This window comes from Gossypium raimondii, chromosome 2 (genome assembly GCF_025698545.1).
Source record: "Gossypium raimondii isolate GPD5lz chromosome 2, ASM2569854v1, whole genome shotgun sequence".
Classification (NCBI taxonomy): Eukaryota; Viridiplantae; Streptophyta; class Magnoliopsida; order Malvales; family Malvaceae; genus Gossypium; species Gossypium raimondii.
In genome coordinates, this window is record NC_068566.1 from 46,527,330 (window position 1) to 46,540,104 (window position 12,775).

Consider the following 12,775-nt stretch of genomic DNA (forward strand, 5'->3'; position numbering starts at 1 on the left):
AATAGGAGTATGAGTCAAAGGAACTCACCAGAGATAACTAGGATGAGCTTTGCCTATTCTACGGGTGCTTTCCCTTTTGTACTAGGGTCTTCTCCCCTCTCTTTAGATAAATAAACTTAAACACTAAATAAGCACAGAAACAACTAAAATTTTAATGTAAAAACAAGAATCTGAAACATTCAAATGTTAACCAAAAGGAAGTTTCCTTCCCTTTGACCTCCAATAGAAACCTAGATAAATAGTTCCTACAACCCTATCATTCCCTAGTATTAAACTAAAGAAGGACTCAAGAATTACCAACAGCTGGCTTGAGAAAGTCAATTACTTATCAAGCTGAAGGCTGGTACCTTCTTCACACAATAAGAACACACTGGGTTTCTTTTGAAAGAACATGGATGAATAGAGAAATGAAAAATAAAGTCCTCTATTAAGCCTTCATCCTATTTATATAGGAATTAGCCCATAATTCTAGTATAATGGGTTACGTAGACACTTTATATGCACACACGGTTTCACTAATCAGACACAATTCCACTAATCAGACACAATTCTACTAATCAAACACCATTAACGAGGCTCTACAGGTGTCATGCTAAATGACACGTTCTTTACTAAGAGTTTGACACATAACTAATATGTGTTCCACCTACCTCAGTTAAACTATTGAACAATTAACTCAACTATAAAAGAACCCGCCACTAGCGTGTTCACGCACGAGAGAACTCGCCAATGCAGGAGTTTGCTGATACTAGAGAAGTGAAAGTCCGCTAGATGACATATCACAACAAAGTAATTCGTTGAATGATTCCGCCCCAAAATTAGTCTAATCTTGCTGATTAGACAGACTAACTTACAAAATTACATCACTACGTCAACCAGTCAAAATATGAATTCTAAGACTTAGGGTGTGACAGTTATATAATGTTATATTAACTTAATTAGTTAAGGGTTTGCGAGTTTTATGAATAATTTAAGAAATGTATTGAATATATCGATACTTGAATTTATTTTTTGTAAAAATTATTTTATGCATCACCTAAATTAAAAATTGAAATTGAATGAATATAAGATTTTTTTTTAAAGTTACAATATTTTCAACAAGCACAAAATTGAGTAACTAACTCAATTCAAATTGGTTAACTAATCAAAATAGATTTGAAGGACTACCCACAAATTTGCATAAGATGGGACTCGAATTTGGGATCTTAAAGTCCCAAAGCTTCAACCTTACTATTGAGCCAAAGCTTTATTGGCAATGAAGATAGAATTTTAGATAAGGAAAATGATGTATTTTAAAAGAAAAAAAAAAGAGGTTATCCTTTTAGTCTTTCTATTATGTTAAAATTTAATATCTAAACTTTTTTTTTGTCTAACCACAATATTCTCATCCATTTTATGATTTAATTTGATTTAGAATAATTTAGTTCGTTATGTTCATGATGTTATTAATAGGTCCAAATTTATAACACTATTAGATGTAGTAGTTAAAGTGATTAGGTAGAATTTCTTTTACTATTCTTCTATTACATAGCTTAAGACTAAATTAAAATCAAGTAAATCATGTTCTAACTAATAATAAATTTATATTTCAATTAATAACAATTAAAAATTAGAACCGTCAAATTATGCCACTAAAATATAGAGATTTAATTTTAAATTTTAGCATAATTAAAATCACAATTAAGCCTTATGTTTTCCATTTGTTTTGACAGCCCATTCAAGAATAAAAGGCTATGCTTGTGAATGTAAAGAAGAAAGGCGATTGGTGGAATGTAAGTTGCTGATGAAGGGTCCTTTTCCATTATCTTGAATGAAGTAAATATGACTGTGAGATATGAGTCAATGAAAGCAAGTTGTAGTTAGTACATATTAGGTACTTAAATGCTTTCACTTTTCAGTCAAGACTTGCCCTTTCGGCTATTCTTACCCTCTTATTATTCAACTGCATAATAATAATAATAATAATAATAATAATAATAATAATAATAATAATAATAATAATGATGGAGGTTTTTTGCTTGCTTTAGTACTACGGCAGGGTACTTCTTTTTTGACTATGTTGTTGAGGCGGAACTCAAACTCCTATTAAACCAAATGCTGATATCCCTATAATAATTTATATAAATGTAACAAATACAGTATATTTATAAATACAAATTCGAGGAATTAGAGTATCACATTATTATAATTAGACTGTTTGAATAATTATTAAGTATTACCACACAAATAAGTTAAAAATTGATATAATCCAAATTGAAGAGAATTGATTTAGAAAAGAATTGGATTATTATATGGGTTATTAAAGGGTGTTTTTGGTGTTCCATTGATTGATGGATTTGAAAGTTTGGCGAGGGTGTCCGTAGGAGCTTTTTTTCGTCTTTAGGCATGTTGAGTTTGTGGTGGTGATTTAGGTGTTTTGGTGCTAATATTTGTTATCTTGCAGGTTTTGTTAAATTTTGGTGTCAATTATTGGTGTTCTGGTGCCATGTTTTGTTTTGATCTTTGTATGACTAATCTTTTTGGTTAGTATTACTTTTGTTTGGGATTAATAAATTTTTAATCCGCTAAAGATTATTTGAACTAAACTTTATACATTATGAGATTTAGAGACCTATACATATAATTATACATAGTATAAAAATTTTAACCCAAACCACTAAACTTACCCCATATATTTATTCCTATGTCCTACTTTAACTCTTTGATTTTATTTGTAGAAATATCTAAAAGCAAAACATCAAAATAATCTCTCTCAAAATAATTCGATATTATCTTCAATTTAATTTCTCTTTCAAAATGCCGATTGAGTCTTAGCTTGATTGGCATGAGCATTGTTACCAATGCAGCAGGACATGAGTTTGAATACGCTAAAACGTATTATCCTCTTATTTATGGATTGAGGAGGGATTATAGATAATTCTAAACATTATATAAAACAAATTATCCCCAATAATATTACCTGCAATTTAATTAGTATTCAAAATAATCACTTACTGTCTTTCTTTCAATTCCTCTACCTTATCTATCAGAGTTTCAATTTAACTTTAAAGACTCTCCCTATAATCAATGAAACTCTTTAATAGATAAAATGAATTTAATATAACCATTTATTTACTGCCAAATATTTGACATAAAATTTGCATAACATCAAATAAATAACAAGTTATCACAACACACTGTTGAAATAGTTAGCTTAGTAGATCTTCAAAGCCTTGCATTCTTTTCATAATGAAAAGTAAGCCCACATCGATTCACACAATAAACCCGTATTGAAAGATACTATTTGTTGGCAGATTTCAAAAATCAATTAATAAAAGATACATGTTGCTCATGGTTTTAACTGAAGATATGGAAATCAATATAAAAGCAAAATATCAATGATGATAATGACAAATGAATTCAATAATATGATCATCTACACAAGCAGCCAAGTTATATAACGGAATTCACCCAACCAAAAGCCCCAATGGTCCTCATAATAAAAATAATCAAGCATGGGGCTTGAAGCCTTTCAACCAATCAAATGGGTTTCAGCTAAATGGGCTCAGATCAAACACTAAATAGGTTTCAGCTAAATAATTCTTTATGTTAACTTGAAAACAGTTGGAAACACAAGCTAATCACAAAAGAAGTGCATGCCAAAGTTTGGCACTTCTTCAACCATTGCGAAACAAATAATCAAAAACAGGAGACAATAAAGTTTGTTTATGGAGTTTAGTTTTTCTACATTTGCAAAGTCTCACTCAATGACAAATATCCACTATCTTCAATACTTACAACAAGTGAACCTGAATTTATCACACCTTATGATAATTTCCTTGCTTTTGTATTCTAGAAGACTAGTACTATCCTCACTAAGTTGGAGGCACATAGTGCCTAAGGAAGCGCCCACTCCCCATGGCACATCAGTTATAAAGCCACAGAAACAAATATGGGTAAAGATTCAGGCTAGGTATATACTGGTGGCTCATCGTTCTCTGAAATGGGGTATGGTATTTTGATTGTCGTTGTTCTTGGCACATGACAAGTAACCAGTCCTACTTAACTGATTTTGAAGATTCTCAAATTGGAAGGGTGACCTTTGGTGATGGAAGGATTCAGGCATGCCTCTATTGAAGAATGTTTTGTTGGTGTTTGATCTTAAAGCCAATATTATAAGTATCAGTCAATTGTGTAACCAAGGGATGCTTGTGATTTTCACTAAAAAAAAAGTGTATAGTTACTAATGATTCTAATGAAGTGAACATGGAGGGTGGTTGTACTTTCAACAACTACTACAAAGTGATGTTGCCTGTAACTTGCAATAGTATTGCAACCTCAGAATTGGAGCTATCGCATGAGAAACATTGATTGGTTAGATATGAGACAATTTGAGGAATCTCAAATATCTTTCAAGAACCATTCCTAAGGTGTGTAATAGTTGTATGAAAGGCAAACAACATCGAGAGAAACATCAAAAAATGGCTCATATCCAGACCAAAGCACAACTTAAGCTCTTGCACATTAATCTGTTTGTCCTTATGCAGATAGAAAGCCTCAGAGAGAAGAGATATGTCCTTGGATGTGTTGTTGACTACTCCAAGTATACATGGGTAAGGTGTAACAGCCCTCACCCAGTCCGGTCACCGGACCCTAGCTACGGGATGTTCTTAATGTTACCGGAGCAATCACATACAAATTTTATCAATTAATTCAAGTTAAACATAAACTCATTTCATAAAATACATGTACAATAGGATTTACAAACAAAAACAGGACTTAATCGAACTTATAAATATTATTAAATTAATCCAAGCATGAAAAGAACTAATCTAAAAAGTTTTCAAATTTTGAGTATATACCAATACCTAGACCAGGTATTGATACCATTATTAACTTCAATTCTCAAAATCAAATTAAAATCAATAGATATTGATAATTTCTTATAAGAATTTGATACCTTATTTTGGTATCGATATCAAATTGGCATTTTGTTTGTTGCACAAAATATTTACAAACTCACTAGTATCTACACTTAAAATTTGGGTGTCAATACTTATTCTACAAGTATCGATACTTAAATTTGGTATCAATTCCATTTTAACATTCTGCCAATTTAAAATACTGTTCATTTCGTGAAGTACTGATACTTTAATTAAAGGTATCGGTACTTTCTAGAAATTTTGCAAAAATGACTACTTTGAAAACCAATTCATACCAAAGCTTAACTTAAACTCATTTATGCCTATGGCACACTTTAATCCTGCAAAGAACCAAATCAAACATACAATTTTACCACAATCATTCATTTTCTCAAACCACAATTTCCAAATTTCACAATTGGCATCCAAACATTACACCTAATCATGCACATTTCTTACCAAATAAATCATACAATTATCCCATATCATCATGTTTTCATACCAAATCATACCCACAAATATCATTTAGATGCCATTCAAGACATCTCGTTAAGCTATCATCCAACCATCACATATTGAACAATTTTACACCATTCTCATAGCATTAACCCAACCATTCCATATTCAAAATTTTGTCATTATACTCGCTTATATACATATAACATGTAAGCATCCAAAATTAAATGTCACATAAGGCTCAAGTTCATGAACATTCAAAATAACACCTATGCGATACGAATCTCATATACATGCCACATAACCAAGTCCGAAACGAATAAAAGACTACCGTTGATGGATATATGCAACATCAACATTAGAGGGCAAGTAAGAACCTTAACCCCTCTTAAAAATGATAAATCAGTATTTTAATTTTTTTATGAAAACTTATAAAATTATAATTTAATGTTATGATAAAAATTAAATTTTAACCTCTTAAAATATCATAATTCAATTTCAATCTTTAATAAAACTTTAGGTTCACCGATATTAAATTGTGAATCAAATTTCACCAATAAAATAAAAATAAACAAATAAATGAACAACAAACACTATAAATAAAAATAATATAATAATATATCAACCTATTAGATTCATGTATGCCAAAATTGAAACAAAAGTAAAAGAAAAATGTAGTTTGAATTTTGGACACCCAAAATGATGCTGACAGTGACCAACAACAATAATACTGAATGAATAAATACTGTACATGCTAACAACACTGACCAATCAAATATACAAATAAATCTATGGAGAGAGAATTAGATAATAGGAATCTCAAGATAATCTAAACTCGAAATGCTCTCTTTATTATTTATTATTTATTATGAGATGAAATCACCCCATCAACTCATGTAGGAAACATGTCACCATAGTACAGAGCTATAGATGCTTAAAAAAAAAAAAAACAACAAAGTGATGATTCTGGTCAAAGTTATCTTGTGGACACCTCCACTTTCACCTCCTGCAAATTTTAATGGAAAATGGGAAAGAAATTTACGATGAATTAGCACGAGGAAAAGGAAATTCATGCTAATACCAATATATGATCACCTGTTTTTCATATATTTATCCCTAAATTAGATAACCTGATTCAACGTATTTGGTTAGTTTTAAGTCAGATTAATATTATTTTGAGGTTTTAAAAGCTTTAAATAATTTTAAATTTAGATTAATTTTCATCTCAAATTATTTATATTTAAGATAATCGAGTTAAATCAAATTTAAATTGAATCAATTGAATTAGGTTCTCATTTCATGTCATAATCGAGTTAAATCAAATTTAAATTGAATCAATTGAATTAGGTTTTCATTTCATGTCAAATAAAAATTTAAAAATAATGAAATCGTTTATTGAACCAAAAAAAAAAAAGCTTTGTTACCTGGTGATGAGTGGAGCAGCCTTGGGAGAAGTAGCTATAGCAACAAAACATAATCCAACATATAAACAATTAGTTTCTAATCAAAATTATGAAAAATTCAACCATATCTTACAAATAAAAGTTAAAAAGTACAAAGAATATGAATCAAGAATTGAATAAAACAAAAGAAAAAAATAATTAACAAAGTCAATTTTTTAATTTCACAAAATTTTATATTTTATCTTTATACTAAAACATTAAAATTTAAATTATCTTATTTATGTTATATTGATATAATTGTTTGGTTTGTCAATAATAAAATATGGTGAGATAAATAATTAAACTAACATTTTAAATGTTTAAAAGTAAAAATTAAGGTTGAAAAATTAGGTAAAGGTAATTCATTTTTTTTCTTCATTGGAACTAATTTGCTGTAAATACAACAAGAACAATATTTAAAAGTTTAATTTTATAGCGTCTCATAATGTAATATTTTGTACAATTGAAAATCGACGTTTCACATCAAATCTAATGCTTACCACCAAGCTTTAAACATGTCTCCACTGCTATCACCAAAGTTGAGGCCATTTCATTTCCTTTCTTATCTGCCATGAAATATACAACACTACCTACCTTCTCAATTTTCCTCTCAATATCCACAAATATTGATTGTAGTGACCATGATCTCATGGAATTCATGCTAATGCCAAATACCAATATTTGAATGTTTTCATATTTTTATTCTTTACTTCCACCTCTCAAGTTAATAGATTAGATTGGTTTTGAGTTAAATCAATTAATTAAAGTCGGATAAATTCCGTTTTAAAAATTTTAAATCACTTTAAATTTGAATTATTTTGGGTTTAACTCACTTTAAATTTTACCTCCAATTAAACTCATTACAATATTTTTTTTTGTTAAATATATACATTTTTTTTTTTTGCGTCCAAAGAAAAAGAATAAAAAAGTTGCTTCGAAAAAAATTTAAAGATTGCTTTGTTACCTGATGGGGAAGGAGCAGGTGTGGGAGTAGCTGTAGCAAGAACACATAATCAAATCATGGATAATTAGTTTCTCACAAAAAAAAATATATGAATGATTCAACTATATCTTACTATTTAAAAATAACAAAAAATATATGATGATCCAGCTTTAGCTCAATTCGATTGTTGTTATTTGAAGAATCAAGAGAATGGGAATATGAACGCCTTAAGGAAGTATTATATTCCTAATTAAAAATTTAGTGATTCTAAATAGGAGGAGGATGGATTTGCAAATTTTGATGAGAACAACCACTGAATTAAGATTTTTAAATATCGGTTCAATTTCTTTGTTTGAATCAATATAGTAGCTGGTTTTCGGTTTTTTTATGAAATAAAAGAAGGTATCAACCCTTTTTTTTCATCCAAACAGAAAAACAAAGAGGTGATGGCTAGAAACACTGACCGGGGATGCAGCCGTTCATCTTATCAGTGACACCGCAGCCACAAGTGATCCTAAGAGCTGCAGGGATGGGGATGCTGATGTTGAAAGAACTAAGCAAAGTAGAGTTATTAATGAGGCTGCAAAGGCAAGTAAGTTCAGTAGCGACGGCTTGTCTGAGAGGGTCACAGCAATCGCCTTGCAGTTGGAGAGTGGCGTTGTTGAAGTAAGGAGCACAAGACATCAAGCTCTGCAAACAAGTCGGATCCGCAACCGTAACTGTCGCTATCTTCGTCCCCAATATCACAAGGACCACCATCATCAACATCTTTTGAGCCATTGCGTTTTTCTCAATTACTCTAATTTCACTCTGCGTGTAGATGTTTTTCTTCTTCTGCCCAGCCCTCTCCTGGCCGCTCTGCCATTGCTTCTTATATACTAATTTCTTTGGAGTCACTTGGTCAGAGTTTAAAACAAGCATTTGGTTCAATACGGACATATTATTTTTTGGGTAAACTACAAAAATAGTCACTTTTGTTTGCCTCAAATTACATATTAGTCACTTATGTTTAAAATGTTACGTTTTAGTCACTTACATTGTTGTTTTGTTACAAAGTGGTCACTCTACCATTTAGCTCTATTACCTCCCTAACGGTGATCCTACGTGGTAGTCCAAATGGGTTTTAAATGCCAACGTGGATGTCCTACATGGTAGTCCAAATTAAATTTATTTAATTAAAAACCTATTTTTATCCTAGCAACTAGACATCCAAGTTGGCATTTAAAATCTATTTAGACTGCCACATAGGACTGCCGTTAGAGAGGTAACGAATTTTGACGGTGGAGTGACCACTTCGTAACAAAACAATAACATAAGTGACTAAAACATAACATTTCAAACATAAGTGACTAATATGTAATTTAAGGCAAACAAAAATGATCATTTTTATAGTTTTTTTTAGAATAGAATAGAAAACAGTGCAAAGAACAAATATGAGCTGAAAAGGAGCGTTGGAGTCTGGAGAAGGTGATAATGATGAATAGATTTGACGGAGGATGGAAGCTTCTTAAATCATCAGAAAATGGTGGGTGTTCCTATCCTCGCTTGGGAAAGTGTGATCATTATTAGTTTAATTTTACAAGTTAAACCATTATTCTTCTTGTTAAATTATTTTATAGTGCTGTAAATAAGAAATAAATTAAAGACAAATTAAAAAAACTTCAACTATTTAAAAATAATTAAAATAAAAGTATGGCATGTTATTTCGTTTTAAATTTAATAATATATTTATTTTTCAGAAAAGAATAAACTAGAAAATCTAACTTTCTAGAAAATAAAAATATATATTTTAAAATAAATATTAATAATGATAGAAATAAATTTAAATTTCTATCATTCTGATCTTCATCTTCTTGGTTCAATTTATCATTGTGGTCACCATCTTAGATCAACACTTGACTTTTGATGGAATTAATTTCTTTATAGTTGAAAATTTCCTAAACAATTATAAAATTATAATAAAAACAGTAATAGTACTTAGAAAAAAAATATAAATTATAATTAAAATTAATAATAACATACAATTATGATGCGGTCGTTGAAAGCACTAAAAATATTCTATTCCTAATAAATAATGAAAAAGAATAGAAAAAGGGAAATAAGGTTGAATCCTCAGGGACTGGATTTGCACAATATCTTATTCCGTGAAATCTCAGGCAGAATTTTGCCCAATAAAACTTAGGTTCCTAGAAAAAGATAAAAAAATAATAGAATTATAGGTTTGAATCTGGAAACGAAAAATAAAATAAAAACAGAATATTGAATATTGAATTGAAAATTCGAAAAATTAAAAATAGAGTTGAGAGAAAGGAAATTCTTATGGGAGATTCCAGCCTCCAGTTGTCTCGTTTCACATTGGGTTCAATCCTCGGCTTTTAAATGATCCTTCCCAAACCGAATAAGCCAGTTATAATGGAAGAGGACGCCTACAACCACCAGATCCAAGGATTTAGACTTACGATTTAGTGGAACCTCACTCTAGCCAACAAGTCTTATGCTAGATCAACGCTTCTCAATGGTGAATCCCACCCCATTTTGTCTCTTAGGCTCGCCAACCTCTAACGCAATAAGCTAACGAACCGATTGAGCAACTTTCCCAAAACATACAAAGCGACCGCCTTTGCATCCGTTGAAAAGCTTACTTCTTAAGGGACATGGACGGAAGCGTCAGCCCCGTAGTGCAGAGAAACGATGAATACTCAGCGAGGAGGCTAAGTACGGACTCTAAGCCTCAATAACCCTTTTTGGGTAATATCGACAATTTTTGGCTAGATGGGTTTAGTGGCTCATAATTGTGGTGGAAATATGAGAAGAACAAAAGCCTAAACTTTTGGGGAGAGAGTGTTTACAAAAAAAAAAAAGATGGATCCCTTTTGAGTCACTTCACCCCCTATTTATAGTGTTAGGGGAGATAGTCTAATCCTACTTAAACTCCCAAAAGATAAATAAATTTAATTGAAGATAAATAAAGATATATAAAATAAAATTCTAAAATTAAATAATCATTAATAATTATCTTAATATTAATTATCCTAATATAATTAAAATAGAGTCTGATAGAATAAAATCTCTTCTTTTTGCATTTCAACTCTTGTGTCCTTCATGCTTGCACTTTTGGCACCAATTTTTCCTTGTGTCGCACATTGGCCCATTTTATCTCTAAATTCACGCTTTTGGCCCTTAATTTTGCTTTTGTCTCAAATTTAGTCCCTATGAGATAAAAGATCATAAATAGCTCAAATTAGCAGGATCATACTCGAATAAATACATAATTAATACATAAAAATACGTTATTCTAGAGTATGGCATGTTATTTCGTTTTAAATTTAATAATATGTTTATTTTTTCAGAAAAAGAATAAACTAGAAAAATCTAACTTTCTAGAAAATAAAAATATATATTTTAAAATAAATACTAATAATGATACAAATAAATTTAAATTTCTATCATTGTGGTCTTCATTTTCTTGGTTCAATTTAAATTGTGGTCACCATCTTAGATCAACACTTGACTTTTGATGGAATTAATTTCTTCATAGTTGAAAATTTCCTAAACAATTATAAAATTATAATAAAAACAGTAATAGTACTTAGAAAAAAAAATATAAATTATAATTACAATTAATAATAACGTTAAAATTTTCACACTAAACAAGGGAATAAATTTAAAATAAATCTAATATAATAAACTAAATAAGGATGATGAAATAATATCACAATTTAGTCTTCTTATTCATCCACACTTGTTTTTCCTTCCTCGCAACAGATGTGCCATAAGGAGTGGGCACTTCGTTAGGCATTGCGCCTCCAACATAGATCATGCAATATCTTGAATTAATGAGGTCTTATATGACCAGGAGTACCACAATAATGGTAAATCACCTTACGGGAATGAACAGTCTTCTTGGATAGCTTGAAAAACATTGGCTTAGCTCTTTCACTTGCTTCCTTCAAACCAAATGCTTTTACGAAGACTATAGGACTTTCCATTACAGCCTTCCCTTTAGCAACAAAACCTAATCCTCCTTTGATTGGTTCTTTTTTCCTAGCTGCTAAGATCTCATTGAGTTTGCTGCTTCTCGTATTAAACTTTTTAAGCATAAGTTTTGTACCAACAAGTTCCTTCTTCACCTTCACAAAGTTGTCAAGTTCCTCAGCAATGAGTGATTCGTTTGTTTCCGCCTGTTTAACCAACTTTGCATTTTCATCCTTCAACTGATTATTTTCCTTAACCAATTGAGCATTGAAGTCACATACTTGCCCTCATTTTCCTAACATCACTTTATATGTCTAAATTAATCCAAACATGAAAAGAACTAATCTAAAAAGTTTCCAAATTTTGAGTATATACCAATACCTAGACCAGGTACTGATACCATTATTAACTTCAAAGTCCCAAAAATCAAATTAAAATCAATAGATATTGATACTTTCTTATAAGAATTTGATACCTTATCTTGGTATCGATATCATATTGGCATTTTGTTTGTTGGACAAAATATTTACAAACTCACTAGTATCTACACTTGAAATTTGAGTGTCAATACTTATTCTACAAGTATCGATACTTAAATTTGGTATCAATTCCATTTCAACATTCTACCAACTTAAAATACTATTCATTTGGTAAAGTACTGATACTTTAATTAAAAGTATCAGTACTTTCTAGAAATCTTGCAAAAATGACCCTTTTGAAAACCAATTCATACCAAAGCTTAACTTAAACTCATTTATGCCTATAGCACACTTCAGTCCTGCAAACAACCAAATCAAACATACAATTTTACCACAATCATTCATTTTCTCAAACCACAATTTCCAAAGTTAACAATTGGCATCCAAACATTGCACGTAATCATGCACATTTCTTACCAAATAAATCATACAATTATCCCATATCATCATGTTTTCATACCAAATCATACCCACAAATATCATTTAGATGCCATTCAAGACATCTCGTTAAGCTATCATCCAATCATCACATATTGAACAATTTTACACCATTCTCATAGCATTAACCCAACCATTCCA

At 30.3% G+C, this 12,775-nt stretch overlaps 1 protein-coding gene across 1 annotated transcript; it reads right to left on the reverse strand.

Annotated features, from left to right (window-relative positions):
- Positions 1–6,182: 6,182 nt before the first annotated feature.
- LOC128031890 (non-specific lipid transfer protein GPI-anchored 7-like) lies at positions 6,183–8,594 on the reverse strand. The gene is made up of 4 exons (XM_012616505.2): positions 8,207–8,594; positions 7,764–7,793; positions 6,782–6,815; positions 6,183–6,363 (listed from the first exon to the last, which is right to left on the reverse strand). The coding sequence occupies exons 1-4, from the start codon at positions 8,520–8,522 to the stop codon at positions 6,357–6,359; spliced, it is 387 nt and encodes a 128-aa protein (XP_012471959.2). The 5' UTR covers positions 8,523–8,594; the 3' UTR covers positions 6,183–6,356.
- Positions 8,595–12,775: the final 4,181 nt, after the last annotated feature.

Bases quoted from the DNA above. Each gene is read 5' to 3' on its own strand.
- LOC128031890 (XM_012616505.2), bottom strand. From the start codon at position 8,522: ATGGCTCAAAAGATGTTGATGATGGTGGTCCTTGTGATATTGGGGACG. The intron at 7,794-8,206 runs GTCAGTGTTTCT...TTCTTGCTACAG, and splicing joins GATGAACGGCTGCATCCCCG to CTACTCCCACACCTGCTCCT. The intron at 6,816-7,763 runs GTAACAAAGCAA...TTGTTGCTATAG, and splicing joins ACCTGCTCCTTCCCCATCAG to CTACTTCTCCCAAGGCTGCT.